Source organism: Symsagittifera roscoffensis, chromosome 4, assembly GCF_963678635.1.
Source record: "Symsagittifera roscoffensis chromosome 4, txSymRosc1.1, whole genome shotgun sequence".
NCBI classification, from domain to species: domain Eukaryota; kingdom Metazoa; phylum Xenacoelomorpha; order Acoela; family Convolutidae; genus Symsagittifera; species Symsagittifera roscoffensis.
This window is the reverse complement of record NC_087065.1, coordinates 5,471,661-5,483,442: the sequence shown is the minus strand read 5'-3', so window position 1 is coordinate 5,483,442 and position 11,782 is coordinate 5,471,661. Positions and strand designations below refer to the sequence as shown.

Here is an 11,782-nt window from a genome sequence, read left to right as displayed (position 1 = left end):
GTTTTCCAAAAACGTAATAAATTTAAAAACATCATGGCTCTTTTAAATCCCCCATGCAGTAATTTAAAATATTTGAAACATCCTTACATCTCGCCGAATGGTTTGAAATTTGGTAGAAAATGTGATTAAAATCTTATGATACATAAAATTGTAGAAAAACCAATACTTCATGGAGAAAAAAATATATATTTTAAAGGCCGTTTGGTCGGACAGGAAATAATGAAATGGTCAGTAAAAGAGCCTTAAAACAAAATTATCTTCTGCTTATATAATTTTCATTTAATGGTTAAGTCGTTCTTCGTCCTTGTTGGTCTTGACAGCCAGTAGCTGGTCTCGCCTCTCCTTATCCTCCTTCCACATGTTCCACAGTTTGCCAGTGATCTCGTGCATCACAACTGTGGTCGTGTTGGCGTTGATCAGTCGGAAGGTGAACACGCCGTCTGGCTTCAGGAACTTCTGCACAAACTCCCGCAATAGCGTCTTGTGGTCCTGAAAAAACAAAGAACCCGGGTTTTTGTGACTCGTCAACATCTTTGGGACTGCGAACTTTCGGACGCGCAATCCTCCTCGCACGAACGTATTTGCAAAAAAAACTTATCAGTGATTGTTGTTCTGAAAAAATGAAATAGAATCAGAGTACCTAGCTTTAATTAGTCTTGCAATATAGGTTCCTATAATGGCTCCAAAATGTAAAATATTCTCTTTAATCATTTAATTATCTAACCCAGATTTGGCCCGAGCTGACTGCACCTATTTTACATCGCATTGATGAGCATTGAAAAACAGCATCTGGATATAATAGAAAGCACTCAATTAATCTTTATTTCAGCATAATGATAGATACAGTTAGGGATTTGAAGGGACCGACTACCCATTCCCTCCCGCGAAGAGCTGGACACCTTCAACACTCAAAGGGGTCCCACCCTAGATACTTTTTGTTATCTTTTTTTTCTCGACTAATTCTAAAACTTTCATAGGTGTCTTGAAGGCCAACAGATACTTGTTTGAAGGAGAAAACAATTTTTAGATCAACAATTTTTAAAAAATGCCAAAAAGGACATTTTTGATATTTAATCAGTATAATTTTTTTGCCTAATTTTGGGTCTTTTTATTACTAAATCAACGGTGTACAATCATTTCTTCAAAAATCTGTCACCGTATCTTTCGAGAAAAACTTAGACTGATGATTATTTTTTTGAAATTTTGGAGACAAAGTTTTTGTTGGATTTTCTACGCACCTCGTTGTCGAAATCAATCTCAGCGCTTTTTGACAGTCGCAGGAGTGTCTTAATGTACACTTCCCTGTTGTTAGTCCTCAACACCTTCATGAACCAGAAGAAGGCGTTGATTATGGTCACTATGGCCACGTAGGCGAGGAAGAACCAGAAGAGCACGAAGATCTTCTCGTTAAACAGATTCATGGTCAGCAGACATTGGAACCTGAAGGTCTTGTCGTCTCCCAAATCACGTTTGTTCATCTCGCAGATTGAAATCAGAGGGAACGCGTGAGTCTAAAAAAATAGATAAAAAAATCATCCCCTGCAAAACTTGCCCCCTCGAAAAAAAATCAAAGTTTTCAAATCCCTTTCATTTTAGCATGCTTTATTTTACCATCCAGATATCAGCACTATGTTCAAAAAGTTAGTAATCCGTTTTTTGACTCTTTGTAGCCCGAACTTTCATAGAAGTATAATCACCCTTTATAAAAACTATTATATGGATAAATTAACCGATTGTATGAGCTTCAGAGTGTCATTTCAACTTTTAAACACATATTAAACTTTTAACTTGTTCATAAGTGAAAACTTGACTATTTTGAAACTATAACTCAGTGTGACAAAAACTGACGAATTTTTATGCCAGTTTAGTTTTCACAATGCAGAAAGGTAATAAAAAGGAAAATAACTGATCTTTCCGCAATTTAGTCAAACATTTAAAAAACGACGCCCTAGTCGAGATCCCGTTTAAAAACCCGCTAATGATTTGAGCGGTTTGAGCGGTTATTTCGACTGAGCTCAAACCGCTCAAAAACAGCTCGAACCCTAGCAAGAAACGCTCAAAGACCTAGCAAGAAACGCCCTTTATCCCCAGAAGGGCCATTAATGCAAGAAACACGCGACCAGCTCGATTAAAATCTGAACTTCATAACTACCACAATACCAAAATTGGTGTCAAAAAATGTTCTAAGGTCTAAAAAAAAATGTCAGGTTTAATTACATCTCTTGAGTGAATTAAAAATTGTTCAGAGATGTATGAAAATTGCTAAAAAACACCCAAGAGCGCTCATTCTAAAGCAAAATCTTGAATGTAATTATAGAAAGAACGGTTCAACAAACGGCTGAAATTTAGCATGAAATTAGGCTGAAAAGATCTTATATGACTTTTTATCCAGCTTACAAGCTTTGCTGAGTACGGGTAGACATTTCTATGCAATTCAGAAAGATCAGGCTTCTGTTCTGATACGAGATTTGTTTGACTTTTCCCACAAAACAAGCTGGAAATCAAAATTTTTTTGATGTTGTTACATTTTGCAAAATAATATAACACGAATATTAAGGATAGCCGTTTACTGTGCAAGTAGCGCATAATGTTAGCAAATTAAGAAAAAAAAACAAAAAATATCAATTCAGTGTCGTTTTTTTTTCTGCGTGGTGTGATGAAGAGAACACAGCAAAAAAATAGAACTTAGGCATATTAGATAGTCATAGTAAAAAAACCTGGCTAATGGGAAAAATTTTCGTAACAAAATTTTTTGTAAAAAATTGACCAGAAAATCAAACAAGACTGCTCGTATCAGGACGAAGCCCTGAATGTTCCGACTGCCTTTTAAGGTTTATGGAGCAGTAATAACATTAAAAAATTAAATGAAATAAAATAAAATGAAAATTGTTTTTAAATGTGAACTTTTTTATGAAAATCATCCCCCCACACGCCATTTAAAGTACAAAAGGATAGATTTCGTTCCTTGAAACTAACCAATTATGGCAAATAAGCTTCTTTCAACCAATTTGGAACGATTTCTAAGACGGATTAAATCTCCGCTTACGCGTTAATAGCTCGAATTATATCGCGCGTTAATTGTCCCAAATTGGTCAAAATGGCCAAAATGGCAACCTTTAAACCCTTATAACTTTACAAAAAATTATCACAGGTGAAATATCTTTTCAAATTTAAGCTCAGGACAACAATAGCTTTTGAATGATGTAAAAAAATTCCGTCAAAAATGGCTAGTTAAAAAGTCGAAATTTGTCTGAAGAAAAAAAAAACCCACCCGAGCAGAAATATTCCGTTACTTTCGTATCAATAGTCGGAACAAAAATTATTGTTAAAAAGTTTTAAAACAATTGAAACACGCTTTCAAACTTTTGGCAAAAAGATTTTGAATTTTTGAAGTTTTTGATTACCAAAATGGCTCTATGCAACTCCAAAATTTGTTTTCAATTATAAAATTTAAAAAAAAAAACAAGTTTTCACGGTTTAAATTAAGCATAAATAAGCTATTGCAAGACTGCAAGCTCACATCATAAGCTCAAAATCAAACCTAAAATCAAAAGTTTCAAGCCGGTTTTTTTTGACACCGAGCCTTTTTCATAATTTTTTTGTCATTCGAATCATGACTGAAAAGGCTATTATAATACATCACTCGCCTCATTCCGATGATATATTGTGGTGCCTGATTTTGCTTTAACAAAAGGAAAAATTAAAAGTAAAAAAAACTAGAACACAGCCTAATGCAAAGTTCTTCGGTATTTTTCAACTCTTCAGAACAATTATTTTTAACGAATTGTGATAAAAACTATAAATATTTATTTCTGATTACAGTTGATAAATATGATACCAAAAATATCATTCCACTGGGTTCCGAATTTTTCAAATAACTTACGTTTTTGCTTATAATGAATAATAACTTCGTAAAAATTATATTCAAAAAAATAGTTTCATCGATTTTTTTAAACAGACTCTGACTTTCTCAAAAAAAGTTTTATTTTAGCTAAATTCAAAAAAAATGGTCATTTATTTTTTCTAGATACATTTTTTGAGCTTTATTTTTTTGCGCAGACTTAGAACTTTCTGGCAGCAATTTATTTACTTCAGAGAAAAGATGCTCTTGAAAAATTGAAAATGACGGAAATAGGATAAACAGAAAAAGAACAGCAAAAAAATCACTTAAATATTGGAAAAAAGTAACTGAAATCTGACCTGGTTGTATGTGCCCTGGAAAGCAGACATCAAAACATTGATGCCATAAAAGTGGAATCCGTCCAGCCAGAGATTCATGATGAAGAGGACCCCGATGGAGACGGACACCTGGAGGAGTTTGAGGAGCAGGTACATCCTCCCAACATAGGAGGCGTCACTCCTCGAGAAGAAACACACTTTGCCAAGACACTTCTAGAACATTCTCAGAAGACTTAAATTATGAAATCTAGTTAAGTATGTCCCCGGCGGTACCTAGTATCAAATAATCACCACCTATGAAGAACTAATTCAATCGTTGAGTATATACGAAATTTTTTGTCTAGAAACAAATTCCACGCTTCACCCTTTTTGCATTAGGGAGGCGGTGACCAGAGATCTAAGTTGTATAATGAAACTAACAAAGTTTTACAAAATGAAACTATTTGAAAACACATGAAGCAAAGTAACATGATAAAATGATCGTTTTTTGACCAGGAAATTGTTTGACTAATAGCCTTATTCAGAGCTGTGGTTTTTCGACTCCTTTGCGACTCCTCAAAAAATTCCTTTGCTATTCATCCCAAAAACTTTCAGCTTTGTGTCATAGTTTTTAATGCACCGCTTTTTTTCGAGGAAATGACTCTTATGTCAATGTTTTGGAAATTTAAAGCTGCTTAGAGTGGTAGAAGACTGCTTTGTCATATTCGCCATTTTGTGAGTGACCAAAATTGCCCCTTTATAGACTCTCAGGCTAATTGAACTCCTCGGACATTTTTAAATGAGTTCTTACGAAGACAGAAGGTTATTTAAGTGATAACAACCTTCAATGCGCTGTTTCCAGTTGTCTTCTTCTTAGACTTGAAATGAGCCAGCATGTACTTAGCCAGAAAACTGATCTGCTTGTCTCGATTCTGAGAATTGAGAGCAGACTCGAATCCATTCACACTCCTGACCATCGCAGTTATGTTGATACCCTCCGATTCCAAGACTCCTTGCCACAAGAGTCGGGGGAGGTAGAAGATGATGGCGACCGAGATGAAGATCAAAGGAACCCATTGGTAGTATCTCAACCACACGACATCACCTGACTCGATTTCATTAATAGTCTCGTACGCGAAGACGTCTTTACTCGCAGGCAAAAACGTGTTCGAAACGTAACAATAATACGTTGCGTATTCGACCCAATTGTCATTCGTGAACTCGTAAGGAACCCAGCAAAGCATAGGTCGGATCTGCATGTACTTGATGAGGACAAGGAACCCGCTGAAGAACATGCAGACCATGGGAGTCCTGCCGAAATGAAGCCGGTCGATTCCGTCGCCCTCTTGTCCGAGGTCAATGCCCCGAACAAACCGGGCAAACTGTTCAGCCATCGTTCCCAAAAAGTTACCGAAAGGTCACACGAAGAATTAAAAAATAAGTTTGATCGATTCTATACGTATTGTAACCAATGCATCAGTTTCGCCTCGAATACAAAATTATAACAAGATATAAAGTCTCCTAGGTGTAATAAAATGATGTTTAATCAGTTTCAAGGTTTGCTAATCAGTGGTTAGTTTTAGTTTCAGTGTTCAGTGGAATTTTGATAAAATTTCAATTATTTGATTGATTTCATTTCTAACCTAGGATGTAGTTTTCTTATTAGCTTGGCGTGCGTGCGATTTTAAAGCCCCGAATTGAACAAGCTCTGATAATTTGTGATAAGATTCAATTGTGAATGTTGGTTAAGGTTTCAACGTGATGCTTGTCAGAATTCGACTTTGCATAAGAGCTTTGAGTTTCGTCAGCTCATAGGAAACCGAAAGCTAACTATATGAAAGAGCAAACTTCATTGGCAAGAGTATCAAGATCTTACCATCGAAAAGTTACCATGAAGTTACCAAGAGCTTAGTGTCGCTTGAGTAATACGCCTTAGTTAATTCGCATATTTCAAATGCTAAACACTCTGTGGGTTAAGATTTGGATCCATTTTGAACCCATTATGCATGTTTGCTCTATAGTCTCTCAGCTCGCAACGAGTTGATTGTTGAATTTATTGATCGATTAAACAGTTTGACCAAACAACAGCTGATTGAATTTCTAAAACGAATTCAGATTTTGTCGCAGTAGTCTGAAAAAAAGTACAATCTGGGCCCGTGTTTTTTAAAGAAACATCGGATAATCAACCCGTATTTACCAAAAGTACTTGTGAAGCATATACAGAAAAGGGAATTATATGATATCCGTGATTTTTAATGAATGTGAAAAGTGTTTGAAAAGTCTCCGATTATGAGGTTTTTAGAAAATTGAGTAAGTAGCCTTTTTCAATAAAAAAAATTTTTTTTTTCTTTTTTTTTGGGTAGAATATCAAGAAAATTCAGTGACATGGCCATGTTTATTCAAACTCATTGAGCTATGGAGGTATTGGAAATCTCACGAATCATCTTCATTAGCTACAGCCAAAAATGGGATATATTTTACAACGATATGATGAAACTGATCATTTTTTTACTAAAATTTTGAAGTTTTACTGAAATTCAACTCCGTAATCGAGATAAAAAAGGATATGTTGAGCTTTTTGATAAATTTCAAACTTTTGAATCCATCCCATTTACAAAATACCTGTCATTAATATCTTTCATCTATAAATCACGAAAATTGGGCCACTCTTTTTTAACAAACGCTTGTCTTGTAATTAAAGCTCTCTCTTTTTACTACTTGATCTTATAGTACTGTACTTGTCGTTGCTCATGAAAAGGATTCACTCGTTGGTTTTGTTTTCTTTAACTCAAAATCAAGCAACCAACATGAATGATGATGCATGCCCTTGCGACTTCCCGTGTTGAGTTCACATTGCAAATAAGCCATGAAAAAAAACAGAGATCACCATTGATGAATTATCGATGTTCATTGCCTCAATAGCAAAATTTATCGATAGATTATCGCTAAATTGGCCAATTTTCAGCAATGAAACAGCAATAAAAAGCCTATCAAAGCGAGCAAAATTAGTAAAATACCGGGGTTCGATCCCGCAATAATTATGCTACTTCTGCGCCACGAGAACTTGGATTTACACTAGTTATAATTATTATTAACTCACGCTATCATTTGAACACTACCAGAATGAGTTCTAAAAAATTTCAAGTTTTGGAGCTGATTTTTGAAATAGCTCTGAAATATCGCTGCTTTAGCTATGCAGTAACTTCTGAATTTTACAAGAAACAGCCTTGGAAAAAAGCAATTACTGGGATAGTACAGAGATAGTAATAAGCAATTACTGGGATAGTAAAAATTAACGGTGGGACTTCAACCCGGGTTGTGATAATTAACAACTTCAAAAAAAAATGAAAATAATGAAAACTAAAAATAATGAAAAAACGTTTTTGCAAATTTTTGCACACTCTTTTTTAGAATAGTTTGCGCGTCAAATTACCACTTCCAAACTCAGAAGCTCTTTTTTACCACCTAATCACGAGCCCTAAAAGTTCAAATCATCACCTTATTTCAAAAGCTCGAAAAAACCAATTCTTTGATAAAAAAAGAAACTTCTTTAGCAAACTTTCTTTAGTAAAAAAAGCTACAAAACTTTAAATGAATATGCCATTTGGTATCGGTTGGTAACAATATCCAGAATAATTATCCCCTAACTCGATTCTGTGATTTTAAAATGACCTCCTTTAACAACTGAAGTTCATTATAGACTCAGTTCATTATTTTGATGAGTATATTGGCTAACTGCAAAATTTCATCAGACCTTCTTTGAGGTCTTTTTTTGAGATACGAGTACACAATAGCGGTACTCATTGGGGTCTTGTTTCGATATTTTGATAAGATTTAGTTGCAGGAACAGTTTTTACGTCCAATTGATTGCATATATGTATATATAGATATATGATGGGTATCATATATCTATATAGATATATGATGGGCATATATATAGATATATGATGGGCTTGGAATTACTGTTTATTGAGTTGATTTCAAAATGTAACAAAATATGATTTTTGTTTTACCGAATATCGTAAAAAAACGGATTATTTATGCTTGGGATGGTTTTTCTATCAGTCATATTTCTGCGATCGAAATATTAGTTTTCAATACTGTTTTTAGGTCTCATTGAAGATATCGACTCTCTGAAATCAAATTTAAAGAAAAATAATTTACTTCCGATCATTATTTACAAAATTATGGGAGTTTGAAAGTTGCTAATTTGGCCATTTTTTGGGCTAATTTCTGGGCGCTTTGAAGATTCTATTCATAATGCTGAAACTGTAACATGAATTTTTCTGCGTGGCGATTTACCCCGCACAACAAAATTGTTCCGAAATGAATTGAGGCCAGCTAAACGGTGTCTTATTTCGTACGACTACAACTTTCTCAATTAGTCTTTGACATTGTCCAAGATTTATAGTTTTTCAATAATATTTTTTCCATAAACCATTCGATATGGAGTGAGGAGCAGTTGGAACATTAAAGATATTGCCCAGTATACGAGCAGTCTTCTTTTTTTGAAAGAGCACAATTTTCTTTTCCATTCTATCTTTTTGTTCCAATTTTATCCCTAAGCTGAAATAGCAGGATAATCTATTAAAATAAAGCTTGACGCCAACTCACCAGCAGTTGAATTTACATTTACTAGTTTTTCATCTACTAGTTTTCATTCTCATTTTTCTCATCAATTTCCTTCAAAAATATATTCAATTCTCAGACTTGATCGTTTCCAAAAGGACCAAAATATAAGGCGACCGAGCACGGACTCAATTATTCGGCAAAAGCAATATGTCAATACGACACAATATTTTCTAGAATTTTTTTAAACAGATTCGCAGATTCGAGGGCTAAAAAATTGTGGTAAAGTATATTTATTACTAAACTTTGTTTTTTTTCTAGCACAGAATTAAAAAGGGCCCTTTATTCCCAGTAAGCGTCTTGTCCGGCGTAAATGGTAAAATTTTTGCAATCAGAATCTAAGAAAATTGATAATTGACTCTGGAAAATGTGTGGGAGAGATATGAAGAATATGAGGTTTTTGTACGACCGTGTCCCAGGTGCAAAATTCTTTAGAATACAAATAGTTTAGAGCTCAAGCAGAGCATAACTAAATTATTTTCTTTTTCTTGTTTTGCAATTAACTTTGCAAATTGTAGTCCTTCATAATCATTTTAATTGGATTCAAAATGGAATGAAACCAAATCAACTTGTTCAAAAAAGTGTATGATGTTACATTAATGTCTAGCAAATACTTTAAACTCGCTTTAATGGAACAGTCCTAGATTATGAAAACCCATCATTTTTAAAATTGGACCGAGTTATTATTTTCCCCCTGAAACAGTTTATGCGAGGATGTTAAGTTGTATCTAATTTGGAACTTCCAGCCAATCAGAGTCGAGTATTTTAAACGCAAACTTATATAAAGGAAAAACTAGCGTGTAAAATCACAATTTGATCCTAGTTTTTATTATGAAACCTCTCTTCCTGAAGAAAATTTTGCATTCTTCGGACGCCCTGATAAGTGCTCGAGAAAAGTAAATGAAAAAATATAAAAATGTTTGTTCTTGTAATCTTTTTTTTGGAGAATGAAGATCATAAAAATTGGCTGAGGGCAGGAAATTGTTGATCAGGCTTTTGATTCAATTTGCCGGTCAAACACTGATCTAAATATAATTTCGGGAAAAAATTAAAATTTTTATCTTAACAAAAAAGCTTAGAGCTGGACGCACAAATTTCTCCTAGGTTATTTGCTTTCTAATGTTAGGGACCAATCTATACATCTGTTAGAATTGGATAAATAGGGGAATAATGTAAGCAAGTTTTAAGTTGGAGATTTTAACCAATCAAAATCAAAAAAATACATCTCTACAGAATCTATGTAATTCTTTTATTGATAAAGGGAGAAATTGAATTTGATCTATTTGGAAAGAAGGTTGCAAAAATGACCAAATGTTTGCACTCGGTGCGTTTTTTTTTTCCAGCTCGATTCACAATTTTTAAATATTTTGTTTGAATGGAAAAGATATTATGATGTAATTAACTCGAATTTACGAACCGATCACATCTTTGGCTCATATTTACTAACCGCTCCGCTCTTGCATAGAGTTTTGGACAATTGAATGTTTCCAATTGGGCTACTTTGGAATAATTAACACGCATGCCTTCGAAGCTATTAATGAATACAATCCGACTCAAAAAATGTTTCATGAGGCAAGCTATTGGTCGTTTAGCACATGACGCAAAAAGCATTAGTTTCTACTTTACATATATTTTGAGCGCAAATCCCAAAATTAACATGAGAAAATCTCAAAAAAACTGTTTTCAGTAAATTTTTTTTTTCAATTTTCGGAGTCAACCAGATATGTTTTATAGACAGTGCAGGGCCGCCGAAACAGTTAGGGAGTTGCCCCGACACAAGAAATTTGGTTATTTATCATTATGGGTTTTTTCATAATGTTTGGCTGAACTTCCAGTTTAAATTTAGTCTTTTTGAAGTTTTCCATTCCTCAAACTCATTTGATGAGATGATATAAGTTTCCCAGCATTCAATTGCGAAAGCATTGAGATGGTGTCTGAAGATTAGAAAAAGAAAACTGAAAACAATTATTTTCTTGTTTGACCGAAAATTTCGAAAAAATTTTGATTCAAAGATACAACTAGAATAAGAAATTTAAAGGCAATCCTTTTTGAAAACGGAAAAACTCCAGAACGGTAAAATTTAACGCTAGTTTACTTTGTTTTAGGAACAGTAATTTTTCTAATAAGACTTTTTTGGATTTTTAATTTGGCCAACCCTTAATATATGTGGTTTTGTGTTTTTACTTTCTTCAAACATGATTCTGTTTTCTTCATCTGCTATCTTTGAGCTGAAATTTTGATACTATCTGAAATGTTTTGATATCCTATGATAAAAATCAAGAAGATAGCTCATCTTTTATTATTTCTTTTGAATTTATTGAGTTTGAAAAATGCCATATTGGCCAGCCCGTTTGCGACAATAAACGCGTGTAATACTTCGCGTTCAACGCGTCATTTTGTACATGAAATAACCTTTGAGTTCCCATATCCAGGGGATTTTCGGTGCAAGATCTGAAATTTTTTAATTCTTACATAAGTTTAATCTCAGATCTGAAATTTTTGTTTCAAACTCGATAAGAATTTACAAATTTCAGATCTGAAATTTGGATCTGAAGTGGAAAATTTAAGTTCTGAAATAACCTTGAAAAACAAAATTTCAGATCTGAAATCAGATCTGAGAAATGCTTTGTTAAATTATAATTTAAGCATTTCGAGCAAAAAATGGAGTTTTTATTTTTTGATGTTTCTGCAAAACATAATTATGTTTAGGTTAACTAGCGGTCAGAAAAACTTCCGAATCTTTTCACAAACAGTTTTTTTTCGAATTAAATTTTTTGTTCAACTGTGTTAAAAATTTTTCAAAAACTGTTAGAAGACCTGTAACATTTTTGATTATCATGCGCTAGTTATGCGGTTCCAATGTTTATCTCATGCTTGAGGAAACATACTTCGGCAGTCTCCAATTTGAGACTTTACTGAGTACCTACTAGTAGCTAGCAGAAGCTAAAAATAAATCAAAAATAGCTAAAATTGAGTTCGAATCATTGATTTTTCA

The 11,782-nt window shown here is 33.7% G+C and overlaps 2 protein-coding genes across 2 annotated transcripts in view; one reads left to right on the top strand and one right to left on the bottom strand.

Moving 5' to 3' along the window:
• The window catches only part of LOC134843568 (intraflagellar transport protein 88 homolog), a 519,299-nt gene that overhangs the window by 373,661 nt on the left and 133,856 nt on the right, over positions 1-11,782 (top strand). The gene's annotated exons all lie outside the window — the stretch shown is intronic.
• LOC134844024 (innexin eat-5-like) lies at positions 183-6,021 on the bottom strand. Its single transcript, XM_063860478.1, has 4 exons — positions 5,001-6,021; positions 4,201-4,392; positions 1,239-1,511; positions 183-489 (listed from the first exon to the last, which is right to left on the bottom strand). Exons 1-4 carry the CDS (start codon positions 5,550-5,552, stop codon positions 280-282), a joined length of 1,227 nt encoding a protein of 408 aa, XP_063716548.1. The 5' UTR covers positions 5,553-6,021; the 3' UTR covers positions 183-279.

Coding starts and splice junctions, on each gene's coding strand:
- LOC134844024 (XM_063860478.1), bottom strand. CDS start 5,552: ATGGCTGAACAGTTTGCCCGGTTTGTTCGGGGCATTGACCTCGGACAA. Junction 4,393..5,000: donor CTGGAAACAGCGCATTGAAG/GTTGTTATCACT, acceptor AGAATGTTCTAG/AAGTGTCTTGGCAAAGTGTG. Junction 490..1,238: donor AGATTGATTTCGACAACGAG/GTGCGTAGAAAA, acceptor TTGTTTTTTCAG/GACCACAAGACGCTATTGCG.